At 40.4% G+C, this 14,368-nt stretch overlaps 1 protein-coding gene across 1 annotated transcript in view; it reads left to right on the forward strand.

Moving 5' to 3' along the window:
* Thsd7b (thrombospondin type 1 domain containing 7B) overlaps nucleotides 1-14,368 on the forward strand; it is an 857,175-nt gene that overhangs the window by 307,441 nt on the left and 535,366 nt on the right. The window contains exon 3 of the mRNA XM_041648517.1: nucleotides 10,612-11,422. Coding sequence (XP_041504451.1) covers nucleotides 10,612-11,422 — 811 coding nt within the window. The remainder of the gene's footprint in view (nucleotides 1-10,611; nucleotides 11,423-14,368) is intronic.

Here is a 14,368-nt window from a genome sequence, read left to right on the forward strand (position 1 = left end):
GCAGGATTTGGTTTAAGACAGAAGTAGTTGACCAGGTAGAGGAGAGAGGTTGACAAGATTATGGATTGATACTAAGTGGGCCCAAATAATTAACAATAAGAGAACAGATGGGTCCTGATGCAGCAGGCACCTGGATGTAAAGGTAAGAATTTTGTTTCCCCATACATACTCATTGAATACAGAGAAGCTGAGCTGGTGCCTACCTAGAATCATCATTCCTGTTGACTAGTACTCAGAGTATTCCAACCACAAACCCTTCCATCTACAATGTTGACATGTCATGAAGTCACCAAAGTTACGGGAGTAATCAACCACTATCTGAATGGATTTAAGACCGACTCTATGAGTTGGAGCCCATGCCTAATACAACTTGGGTGGCCAAGAACCTGAAACTAGATTATAGGACATAGACATAGGGAAAAGCCAAATCTACTGCTCTACTAAAGGAGCATAACAATAAATCATACCTAATGACATTCTGCTATACTCACAGATCAGTGACTTTGTAAGCCATCATAAGAGAAGCTTCCTTCTGCCATAATGGGAACAAATACAGAGACTCACAGCTGAACAATGTGCAAAAAGGAAAAGACCTTGGCATACTCAATCCTAAATGGGATGTCTTCATCAAATCTCTCCTTTCAGGACTCAGAGAACTCTGAAAAAGAGGATGCAGAGAGATTTTAACAGCCAGTGGGTATAGCAGATGCAACAGAAGCTAAGCCCTGTAAATGAAACAAGACTGGAGCACATGTGAACTCACGGAGACTGTGGCAGCACATGCAAGGCCTATGAAGGTCTAAGCCAGATGGAGTTCCAACACTGAAAGAGGAAGTAGGCACCAGCCCTCATCTCTTGCCCAGAGATTATCTCTGATTGAAACACCTTGAAGAAGAAAAATTAATAGTTGCCTCACACTTAAGGGCAGGCTTCATGCCCAGGAATAGATGACCAACAGAAAACAAACTCATTGGTATTTTTGGAGGTGTGTGTGTGTGTGTGTGTGTGTGTGTGTGTGTGAGAGAGAGAGAGAGAGAGAGAGAGAGAGAGAGAGAGAGAGAGAGAGAGAGAATGCTTTTTTCTGGGCTTTTCTTCCACAGGTATTTTCCTTATAGATTATTTTTATACTTTGTGTTTTTATGGGATCTCTCTCTCTCTCTCTCTCTCTCTCTCTCTCTCTCTCTCCTCTCTCTCTCTCTCTGTCTCTCTTTCTTTCTCTCTCTCTCTCTCTCTGTGTGTGTGTGTGTGTGAATGTGTATGTCTCTGGATCTGTTTGTGTTTCATGTGATTTTTCTTTGGCTCTTTTTTCTATTTGTTTGTTTTCTATTCTATTTTTATTTTATTTTGTATGCCTATTAGTTTTCTAATGACAGAGAAAGAAAGGGTATGGATTTGGATGAGAAAGAAGGTGTGGGGCATTCAGGAGGAGTTGAGGAAGAGAAAGCTGCGATCAGAATATATTTTATAAAAAATGTTTATTTCAATAAAAAATTATTTGCTTTATTCTGAAAGAGCAGGAAGCTGTTAATAGCTTTTAGCCTGCGGATGACATCTGAATGATAGTCCCAGTTCAGATCCCTCCGCATTTGCATCATTCAGGAATGCATGGCTGTAGCAGGGAACGAGAGTCCATGGAGCGGTGAGATGGAATTGCAACAGTTGAGCCTGTGAACACAAGTCAGACACCTGTGCTTTTGTCTGTGAACAAGAGAGAAAGAGAGTGATGGCAATGACCAAACTAGTGATGGTGGGCTGAAGAAGTGTGGCCAGGTTCCAGGGACATGGGGGTAAAGTTGTGGAAAGACAGATTGGATTCCAACTTTGTAAATATATGTGATTCTTCAACATGTTCATTAGACTTTATGAGGCAAGTGGGTGTTTTTAGTCATTTCCGTAGAAAACTGTAATAGGGTTACATTTTCATGACTCTGATGTCTCTCAGATACTGTCTGCAAATACAGTAACTTGGAAATAATTTTTCTAAACAAGATGAGGAAGATCTCACATTGTTATAAGTTGCTGGTTAAAATAAAAAATATTATTCTTTTTAAAATGAGATGGAGCAAAAATTCTGCTCAACCAATCTGTCTGGGTTTTTGTTCTCTTGGACCAGTTCTTAGCAGAAACACCTGCTGCTAGAAAGATCCATGTGTCCTGAAGCAGATGCGCTCCATGTAAGCACGACCATGGCAGTTTCCATGAAGCCGCTAAAAAAATTATTAGCATCGGTATGCTCTTGCACAAAAAGTGGGATTATTTCCTGAGGGGTTTATTGAGAATCGAGCTCTTCATGTTCACCCCATTCTCCTATGCCTCTGTAGAGCAGAGCTGCTTTTGCCGGGGCCTCTAGCAGACAGTGTGGCTTTATCCAGCCTAGCATTCACTGATCTCCCACTATGCAAATAGAACTTTATTCTTACTGTTTTTAGCAGGAACACCTCTTAAGAATTCAGCTCTCTCTGTATGTATTCCAGTTTGCTTTGCCCTGCCTGACATCTAGCCAATGCCTAGATAGCCAGGAAAGAAACTAGGAAAGCAAATCCTACAGGAGCATTGTGCAATGTCTGGGTCCCCTCACCTTGTAGCTCAGATGCTGTTGTCTCCCCCCTTCCCTTAACTGATAGAAACATCTGAGAGAATAATTTTCTTCTACCTCACCAGCAAACCCACAGGGCTTAGCTAAAGCACTTCCTGTAAGTAAAGTCAGAGTTGAGTGGAGCCATATTTATGGCCTGAGAACACCCCATAAATATCCCTTGACAGGTACCAGAGCTCAGTGAGTTCTAAAGCCATCCCCTGTGCCAAGCCACTGAGCTGGGACAGAGGGGCCAAGAGCCCTAGGATGGAAAGCAGGGGCAGAATTCTTGGCCCCTCACGGTAGCTGCATTCATAGTCCACCCACATCTTCGAAATATATTTTGCCTAATGGGCTTTGTAAAGGCTCAACGGCTCAAAATATATCACTGCTAAAAAGAGCTGAACTGGAATTTTTGGGTGAAAGTTTCAGAGCCAGACAGAGTTGTCTACCTAGAACGTTCTTTCCTTTCAAGGGTGTTCTTATCTGAACAGCCTGTCATTTCTGTTGCTGTAGCTCTTCTAGGGCCGCACACTTTCTGCCTGTTGCCTGAGGATTCCTTCTTGAGCTTAGGCCTTGAACTCTAACACACATACTCAAGCAGTACTTCAGCCTATGTCTCATTATATACAAAGGCAGGAAGATTGCCATTCCTGTAATGATGTCTGAAAGGCCTTGGGAACTTCTCTCTGCTCCACGTGGGAGTCTAAAGGTGTGAAAAAAATCTCAGTGGTGCATCACCTGGGCCCTGTGAGCTCAGTGTGCTTGCTAACATGTTTGTTCCTTCCCTTCTCTGGCTCCTCCCTGACACAATCACCCATGAGACAATTCTTCTTCTGCAGCTGTCAAATTGTCGTGGTTGAAACCAGAGTGGTGCGCCATAAAGACTGCTTACCATGTGTGTGGAAATGAGCTGTCAGCCCTCTTTCCGCTACAAATGGTGATAGGACCTTGGACACATTGTTGGGTTGGTCCATAGTTTGTTTCCTCCTGATAGAGCTGTGGGCTCCAAGGTTTTTTTTTTTTTTCATCCTTGGTTTCTGGGGAGTCAGTGGAGCAGGTTTTAGTGATCTTAAAGGACATGCCAGGATGCTACACTTCAGAATTCTTAGAAATTTCAAACTGGAAATGCCAGTAAACAATTTGAAGTGGTTTTCTGTTTGTTTGACATTTGCCTCTATTCATAGTAATGAACACACACACACACACTAAATGCAATGGTGCTTTGCTCACAAAGAGGCTCTTGTATATATATATATACAATATATATATGTTTACGTGTATATATATATATATTCACAACAATGAATATATATATATGTTTACGTCTGTATATATATTCACAACAATGAATATATATATATATATATATATATATATATATATATATATATATGTCTGCTTTGGCTCTCCTGCTTCTTTTAATGGAGCTGTATCCACTGACAACTGATAATTTGCAATAAAAAGTGATAAATAACAGGGGTACTTTGCTTTTAACTCAGTGGCATCTGTCCATAGAGATGAAGTGGGTTTACAATGTGCTATTAGTGTCAAACAAAATGTAGTCACAGAAAAAGAGCTGGGGACAGCAGCGACGCTGGTGCAGCCTCACTCCAGTGAGGTATAAACTGCCTATCCAGACTTCCGTCATGGATTCATGAACTTCAGTAGACTTTATTGTACCCATGAAAATGAAATTGTGTTTGATAAATTCTAATTTTTGCTGCCAAGTTATTCTGGGTGTGATTATTGGAATATTTGACCATGTATATCAACCATGACACGATTGTCCTTTCGAAAGATGATTTTAAGGATTGTTATTGGTTGTAAAATCAGCAAATGTGTTTGGGGTGCATGGAGGGGGTGCCTGTGCTATGATATGAGTATAAGATCAGAGGCCAGCTTGCAGGCATCCTTTATCTCCTTACACTACATGACTCGTGGGGATAGAGGACAGAACTCAGCTTGTCACTCAGGGATAGTGCCAGGCTGTTTTACCCACCTAGCCATATTACCACCTTCGAGAGCTTTTGAAATACTGGGTGGCCGTGTGCATTTTCTGATGTGGATAGATTTAGACACTCACTCAGTGCTTGTGTTTCCATGTGTTGCTGCCTTCAGGACACTTTCTTAACTATGCTTCCACTCTAACGGGACTGAGAAACAAAATCTGATTAACAGATATAAATAAATACTTAGTAATACAAGAGCCTCTTCTTGAGCAAATCACCATTGCATTTAGTGCCAGATTTTGTAAGTGACATTTTATGCCTTGTTAATTTTTATATTTCCAGACTCTAATATACACCTGCTAGGTAGTACGTACTGAAGGTTTGATGTAGGAGAATGAATAGATCTTTCCACCTTCTTAGGTCTTATGGAGTACTAGGGCTTTCTAAGGTAAGACTACACTATGTAGGAGATATCTTCCTGTCGTTCTTCTATTGCTGACATTAAGGCTTTGAGAAGCAATAATTCTTATACACATTTTCAGATACTTCTTGGCGATGAAGCACCTTGCAAGTATGTCAATGTTGTTTTCTGTCAGCTTTTATGATGTGGAGGTTCATGTCAGAGTGCTAGGTCGAGTAATTATCCACAAATAATCTGCTTAAGATGCCGAACGCTACATCATCATTCATGTAACTCCTCTGCCCTGCTGCCCAAGTTAAAACTAAAACAATGTCAGGATAATAAAAGCTGTGGCTAGGACAAATGAATAATAAAACAAACATCTCTTCCGATCGTATGAATGGGATTAAACCAAGGCTGCTGCTTAACCCTGCGCCAAGAGTCATGCAAAGGTGACAAGATTGTGTTTATTTTTCTCTGACCTCAAGAGTCCCAACTTTTTTTACTTGAGTATAGCAGGGATTTTAACAGATGCCACACCTAAAATTATACCTTCTGCAATCTGTCTCAAACAGGGTGAGTTGTACTGGGTTATTCATTCATCTAAACTAATCCAGTTAAGAGTAACTTTATTAAGGGAATAAAATCTGCCATCCCGTTTCTGTCTGCAGAGGAATATTGTATCACAACACTGACATATCTGTACAGGGAGCCAAAACATGGGCAGAACATCCTGGAAATCACAGCATCAAAATGTAAAAATGATGCAAAATTCTTGTTACCCTTCCATGGCCAAAGAACTTTCCTGGAACCAGGACTTGAATGTGTTTATTAAAATTGATTCAATTGAAAATACCCAACAGTCGGTCCAAGTGTAGGGAATAAGCCCAGTAAAGTGCTCAGTTAAAAATAGGACATCTCTGATCCACTCCCATCAAGGCTCAGGAGACATTGCAGAAGAGGACACAGAAAGATTATAAGAGCCAGAGGTCAGGAAAGGCCAGGGGCAAAGACCGTCTCCTGATCATGATAGGTTTGCTGCATGCATGAACTCAGTGGAGCTGTAGTGGCCTCCACAAGGCCATACAAGATCAAGCCAGTCAACATTCTAGTATGTGGAGAGGCACTCAGGAGTTTCACCCTGTAGATGAGGAGCTATTGGCATCTGATGGGTGTAAGAAGTGGTAGAATTATTTATTTTTCTCCTCAGGGGATGGTCACATACAATGAACATAGAGCACTGAGTGTACTTAATGGATTGGGGGGGAGAATGCCATGAGCATGACATGGGAGAGTTGGGGGCTAATAAGATAAAAATAAATGGTTTGAAATTCTTAAATAGAATAGAATAGATATAGAAATTCTTAAATAGAATAGAATAGAATAGAATAGATAGATAGATATAGAGAGGTAGATAGAGATAGATAGATAAGATAGATAGAGAGAGAGAGAGAGAGAGAGAGAAGAAAGAAAGATTTCAATGCCTAGCAATTAATTCAGGAGTACCAGTTTCTACGTCATAGAAAAGACAGTAAGGATAGCACACCTCCACCTTATTTAAGCTGACTCAGGTAAGCATATACAAACCAATACCTCTACATTTATATCAGTGAAATAGTTTCTCTGGAGTGATGTATGGCAAAATAATTGTTTAGAGCCATACTGTCTTAGTAACTAAACTCTGTGTGACTTCTTGCCTGCTTTCCATTTAAAACATATGCAGTTACTGAACTGATATTAAAAAATAAAATGAGTTTCTTCATATTATTTATTTAGATATGTAAGCCAAATGTAATTATGATTTTGCATATGTTATTTTTTATCTGCTCATTTTTAAGCCTGTCTTTTGTACATGAACTTGGACAAGACTTATAATATATGTCAAACTTCAAGGACATTTCCTATAAATGCATGTGTTTTGAGGTTTCCTCCCGCCCCCACAAAAGGCAAAAATCCTTCAGGTCTGTGGTTTTCATTCATGTGTATAAAAGTTCATACTTTTTTTTGCTCACTAAAACTGAATCAATCATGGAGCACATTTATTTTCATGTTTGAGAAACGCAAATCACTACAGGCCACCTGCCCAGAGCTTTTGCCTGTCGTGTTTTGTTTAGAATTTGTTTTTTATTTGTCCTAGACATACAGGATTCGCTTTGCCCTGGCTCCTCATTCAGTTGCTTTTGTCTGTTTGAGCGTTTGCTTCAGCCTTTGTACACAAACTGTCCGGTGTTTACAGACACACACTTTACAGTCCAGGATTCCGGGTCTGCACAACCATGACTGTTCTTACTGCTGTTGGTCCCATCCACGGGAATATTGATGAACAAAACCACAGCCTTCACTATGACATGAATTAGGCCTGTAATTGTAGCAATTTAAGTTTTTTAATAGTTACATTTTGTCTTCCATTGATCTGGGAAAATGATGCTATTTGATAACATTTGGTGCAGTCGAATGTAAACGCTCGAACAAAAATGACCTTGTGTACGGTTTAAGATGTTTTATATATATTTCAACTAACAAAGTATAAGCTACTTTAATTTTGAAAGTAGCTAAAGAACTTTTAATGAGAAAATAATAAGTAATAAGAAATGTCTTAGATAAATGCTTCTAAAAGTACAATATTTGTTTGATAGTATGTTTTAACTGAATGAAATTTAATATTAACTTCTTTAAGACTGAGTAGTAACAAATTGACTTTTTTCCCTATTCTTAATTCATACGAAAAAATCTTGAGTCTCTGTATGCATGTAATCCCTAAGCAAATGAGATACCCTGACAGCTTTATTTTAAAGTCCAAATCGTTTTCTTTTGTTACATCAAATTATTTTAATATCACCTATGATTGATTGTATACTTTAAGTTCACCACCATCATACGCTTTCAAAATATCCCTTTATTGAGTGGATCTTTTTAGAGAAACTAAGAGATTATCCAACAGAGTGGACAGTGGGTAGGACACTTAAAATGAAACAAGCACATGGCATCTCTGCTCTAGAGCCTGCGGGCAGTGGTCAGCTAGCAAGCATCCTTATTTGCATGTTGCTTATGAACACAGGAGTAAAGACATTCGTCAAGCCAGCAAGTGTTGAGCGCACCACTTTGCAAGAGTAATCACTTTATCATGGGCAGTTGATGCTGGGACGAAACGCCAAAAGTGAGCAGGCAAACTCCAAGGTATATTGCTGCGTAAAAGCTGCCTTACTGCAATGAAGTACACCTTTTCATGTCCACAAAATGAACTCCCCATTGTGCTGATCTCTTTCATAAATGAACTATTGTCAGCACAGCTTGACAATGCAGTGTTATCATGTGGCCAGAGTATGGATACGAGGAGGAACTGAACTACCAAGAATATTAGAATGAGGTACTATTTTTCTGCTAAAATAACAAATCCTGCCATAGTAGGCAGCCCAAATATAGACAGATACCCTACTTCTTTGGTCCTCAGGTGATACTGCTTCCCCAGTGACTGTAACTATTCTAAACATATAATTGATGGGCATGTAAATTGACATGTAAAGTATACTTCATGAAGTGATTAAGCTGCATTTGGGATGCCCTGTGAGACTTGGGAACAGGGAGGCTGTCTTCTTTCCCTGCTGGTGATGATTATTCTGCTTCCTAGGATGCAGAGCGCCTCGGTGACCTCCAGAATCTTGATAGTGGACATGAGTTACATAGTTAGCTTTCCCAAACATCCTCAGGTTCAGGTTACATATGTGAGGAAATTAAAAGCAGGTTATTACATATGATCATTTTCTGTCCTTCTAAAACATGTATGATCAAAGATGGGAGATGGCTCAGTGGGAGAAGTGTTTGTTCTGCATGCATAAAGACCTGAGTTCAAACCCCACAACTCTGTAAAAGGGCTGGACATGGTGGCACATGCTTATGATCACAACTCTGGGGAGGCAGAGACAGACAGACTCCTGTAAGTCACATAGGACAGGTTGCTTGGTGAGCTCTAGGGTAGGGAGGAGAGAGCTTGCCTCAATAACAAAAAACAAAAAAGAAAAGACAGAAAGAGAGAAAAAAGAAAAATATGACCAGTCTTCTGAGGATGTCTCCTGGCCTTCATATAATGCCCTGCCTCTCTGAGAGAGGCTTGCTGGATGACACCAGAGGAGAGGTCAGCAGACAAGATTAAGAAATAAATGACCTCAGTAAACATCTCCCTTTTATGCAGAAACTCATTAATTAAAGGGTCTGCTAATGGGGGAAGGTTGGCCTGGAGTTTGTACCTATCAGAAATCAAAACCAGATAGGCATTGTGGTTTGCACAGCACTTCCAACTTCTTGAGAGGCAGAGACAGAGGACAGAGAAGTGCTTGATCCCCACAGCTCAAGGCTAACCTAAGCCACGCAGAAAGAACAAGTGTCTTTAAAACCAAATAGTATTTCATTTGAAATACTAAGAATAAGGAAGTACTAAATACAGATAATGGACACTTGAGTCATGAATTAGATTTCAAAGTTGATTCTAATTTTATCTCTGTTGTAGATGTGTGTGCGCGTGCGTGCATGCGTGGTAGATAAGGACATTAAAGTATATTCAACGGTCAATATGTAAGATTCTATATGAAGATTCACAACATTAGGGCAGGTTATTCTAACTGTATAGAAGTTCACTGAGATGTATAGACTGTGTGTGGTTAATTTCTCTGTGTGTATGTGTGTTTTCTTTTATATTATGAAGTTTTAATTTAAAAAGAAGATCAATATTTAAACAAACAAACAAAACCCCATCTCATTTCCAGGTTCCGATTTTCCATAATCAAAGCAGATGTCATTTCCTGTCTCTCTGTTGTTCTTGTGCTGGATTTGTTTTCCTTCCTGCAGTTCGCCACAGGAAAGAACGACCCTAACTGAGGACAATCAGTTAGAAAGTAAAAATATATTAGGATGTTCAAGTGTTTTTTTAACTTACTTCTCTTTTGAACTTTGTAAATATATATTCCGAGGAAGTAGAAATATAAAAACTCCTACATTATTAAAATCTTGGCTTTAGGGCTTTTCATTTAAAATATTTTTGTTCTTATTATTTTTATAAATAGGGGTGGTTTGTCTGCTTATAAGTCTCTGATCATGTGCTTGTCAGGTACCTGAGGCCAGAAGAAGGTTGTGAATTTCCCAGAACTGGAATTATAGATGCTTGTGATTTGTTTTGTGGGTGCTAGGAATTGAACCTGGGTCCTCTAAAAGAGCACCCAGGGCTTTTAACAGCTTAGCCCCTATAATTTTCAAATGAAACATTACCAAGCTAGAATGTATTAAGACTAAGTTGGTAGAAGGACTCAATATTGAGTCATACATACAGGCTTCAGAACTTAATAATCGAAACGTCGGATCATTAGTTAACGGTGTTTCATTGGTATCATACTGTACCACTGGCCCTCAGACTACCTCCTCAGGTCAGCACTTCCATTATCTTCCACCTTACATGACTACAGAAATACATATCACGGTATTCAAGTAATTTTTGCTAGTTTGTTGTATTCTAATCAGAGACAGAAGGCAATTTTCACAGTCGCAAACAGAGGTAGAGTCCCCCAACTTCGACACTAAATATTACCTCCATTTCACATCAAACTTGTGATTAGTGGATGTATTGCGAAATATGTAGACATACCTCTCTTTCCCAGAGTTGAAGAATGATGGAGAGCCTTCTTTTCCTATCTCAGGTCCCTGGGGAAGGTGTGCAGGTGACTGCGGACCAGGCGGAGCCCAGAGTCGAGCTGTGTGGTGTTTTCACATAGAAGGGTGGACCAGTCCCATGTCGAACTGTGAGGAGAGCAGCCGACCTCCAAAGGAAAGGAGATGTTTCCGCGTGTGTGACTGGCACAGTGACCTGTTCCAGTGGGAGGTTTCCGACTGGCACCGTTGCCTGCTGGTTCCTGGGGCCCAAGGTGAGCCCCGGCCACGGGCTGCAGAGTGTGTGACCGCGCAGCACGGTCTGCAGCACAGGACCGTGCGCTGTCTGCAGAAGCTCAACAGAACCATGGTGGCCAGTGAGATCTGTGAACACTTTGCCCCTCAGCCCCCAACAGAGCAAGCCTGCCTCATCCCTTGCCCCAGGGACTGTGTGGTATCCGAGTTCTCCCCGTGGTCCACTTGCAGCGAAGGGTGTGGGAAGAAGCTGCAGCACAGAACTCGTGTGGCCATCGCGCCCCCTCTGTATGGAGGTCTGCAGTGTCCGAATCTGACTGAATCCAGAGTCTGCGAGGCTCAGGTTTCCTGTCCTCTTGGGAAAGAGGAATATTCCTTCAGCCTTAAGGTGGGACCGTGGAGCAAATGTAGACTTCCTCACCTTAAGGAAGTCGACCTCAGTGGAAGAAATGTCCAGGATTTTAGCTCCGATTCAAACGAGCAAGTCACCCTAACACAACAGAGTTACAAAGCACAACACCACTCCCAACCTGGGAGTGTAGAGATAGGCTATCAAACCAGGCAGGTGTGGTGCACCAGAAGTGATGGAAGAAACGCCCTGTTAAGGTAGGATGTCCTCCCTGCTTCTATTTCCTAGACCTCGGATATTTTAAAGCACATAGCCAAAGGGTTATTTGTGATCTCTATAAAGACAAAATAACAATCACGTTTGTAATTTGGAATTTTAGAGACTTACAGATCACCTAAGAAATTTTCTATTTCTATTAGAAATGTCAAACATTTCATAATATAGTTAATGTTTTTAACTTTTATTGCTTTTCTCTGTGTCTGTCCTGTCTGTCCCTCTATGCATATGTCTCTGTCTTTGTGAGTCTATGTGCCTCTGTATATCTCTGCCTCCCCTCCTTCGCCATGTGTGTGTGTGTGCACGTATGTGTGTGTGCATCCGTGTGCCTCTGTGTGTATATGTGCGCGTGCATGCGTGCGTGCATGCGTGCGTGTGATGTACATGCACATATCAAGAGGGAAGAGCATAATCCCCAACAGTTCTTTCCTCCACCATGAGGGTCCTGGGGACCTAACAGGTTGTAAGGCCTGGCAGTGAGCATCTTTATCCACTAAGCCATCTCACCTATGCCACAATGCTTTAAATTCTTGTGTGATTACTAACTCTTTCACACAAAGCTAAAATCTTTCATTTCTCCATTTCATCCCAATATTGGCGAATATAAACAGAGGACTCAAGTGACTATCATAATAAGAACTAAATGGTCTTTGTGTTGAGAAATCAGCCTTGCTCCCAGATACAGAACATGAGCATGTCATTGTTCCCTGCCGTTTACAATGCATCTGTGGTGTTTCGAGTTTATTTCTGTTTTCATTTCTTTTCTACATTTTCTACCACTAGAAACATTCTTGAATCTCTGAGTTAAGTGTGTTTTTATATTAGTAACAACACCAAAAACTTAACCCAAGACTGCTTTTTTTAGTATTGCTTAATCAAAAATGAAAATTTGCATGAGCAATAATTAAAATTACTTTCTGTATAGAGAACAAACTCTTAAAAGCAATAATTTAGATATCAAAATTGTTTAGATCTATTCTTTCAAAACTTCTTTTAAACGTCCACAGAGCCATGCTGAAAACATGTTTAGTTTTCTTCCAAGCTATTTAAATGGAAATGTTAGTAAATTTTGACATCCATTAAGCACACACAATTAAGGTACCTTTCAGTAAGATTTAAATCATCAAATAGCACAATTCTATTATCAGGCTGTAATCATTATCATCAGTGGCTCTTTCTTGAGATCACAAAAGAGGCCCCCCTGTTTAGTAGTGTTATGATGGCGTTTCCTGGGGTCCTTCAGGAGGAGTGCCTGTCAACCGTGAGTCCCCGTTCTCAATCACACCATAAACAATTGGCGAGGGCACTGGAGACTAATTTCTGCTACTTTACTCCTATCTCTGAAAAGCCCCAAAGATTAAAGAGAGGAGCAGGATGATTTATTTGAACACATTGTGTGGTGAATATTTCATATTTATTTCTTTAATGAATAATGCAGTCAGAATTCCCATTTTATTAATTATCTGTTTGTTTCTACAAGATTCCTTTTGGTTAAAAAGTAAGCCTTTTTGTTTTGGTTTTTTATCATTAAAAATAGATTTTTCAATACAATATATTCTGAGTATGTTTCCCTGCCCCCAAACCCTCCCAGTTATTTCCCATCTCCCCTCACAGCAAGATCCATATCCTTTCTGTCCCTCTTTTAGAAAACAAACAAACATCTAAGGAAAATAATAAAATCAGAAAAAAAGCAAACAAGTCAGAATAGGACAAAACAAATGCAATAGAAAAAGAAAAAAGAAAAAAGGCATTAAAATGCACATAGACGGAGAGACACATGTTTGTACACAGGAATCCCATAAAACTGCAATGTCAGAAGCCATGATATATATACAAACGACCTGTACGGTTTTAGGGGGAGAGAGAGAGAGAGAGAGACCCTGACCTAGCATTATAAACAACCAAGGAACCTCCAAAGATCAAAGCTGTCCCAGAGTTCCTTTTGTGCTTGCAGTCTACTGCTGGGCATGAGGCTACTCTTATGGGTGATTTGTTTTCTCAGTGAGACTCCCTTGAAGAGTATTCATGCACCATTCACAAGTGTTTATTAATTGGAACTAGCTTCTGGGTTAGAGATGGGAGGAGGCGAGTGCCGGCATCTCCTCTCTCTAGGACCCCATCAGAAGCTGCCTATGCAGGTCTTGTGCCTGCTGCCACAGTCTCTGTGAGTTCACGTGTGTGCTGGTGGTGCTGTGCTTAGAGAGTCTTGTTTTCTTGCTGCCCTCCTCTCATCTGATGCTAGATCCGTTTCAGGTTACAGTCGGAGGTTTGGTATAGAGTAGAGTAGCAGCACAGAGTTCCCCGATCCCTCTTCCTGTTCCCAAACAGTTCTGCTCCTATTTAACAGTTTGCATTAGGGTGATACTCTTGCCCAAGCTAAGTAATACACAGAATACTTTTATCTACACTGTTAATTCATATATTGAAAATCTAACCTAAAATAAAATGAGGCTGTGGGGGAGGTCAGTAAGGCAGCATGGTGAAGCCCCCGCATATGGATCTATGGTTTTATTAGACTTTTTTTTTTGTTGCTGTTTCTGTCATGATGGAATCTCATAGGGAGATTATTACCACAACTTGGTTGGCACCCTGCTCTGTTTCTTGACTCTGAGCTGTTACTAATATTTTGTTTCTTGAAAGCTGTGTAGCCCATAGTACTTCTGTTATTATATGGTGAACCTTACTAAGATGTAGTTATAAAGAGATGATATAGTTTAGGATCATCAACATGAGCCAGTTTATTTCATGGCTAGAGGTTGGAAAGCCCTAAATAAAGGAGGGAGGATATTTGTTTCCTCATGAGAGATCTCTTCCCAGCCTCCAGTCCAGCTTTTATACATGCCTTTGTGTGGAAAGAGAAAGAAGGAAAGAAAAGCTGTATGGTTAAGCTCCTTTGTATGAGTGCTAAATTTTACCCAAGAGTCCCC

The sequence above is a fragment of the Microtus oregoni genome, unplaced genomic scaffold, assembly GCF_018167655.1.
Source record: "Microtus oregoni isolate MIOR12 unplaced genomic scaffold, Mior012 000003F_ref0000135, whole genome shotgun sequence".
Classification (NCBI taxonomy): Eukaryota; Metazoa; Chordata; class Mammalia; order Rodentia; family Cricetidae; genus Microtus; species Microtus oregoni.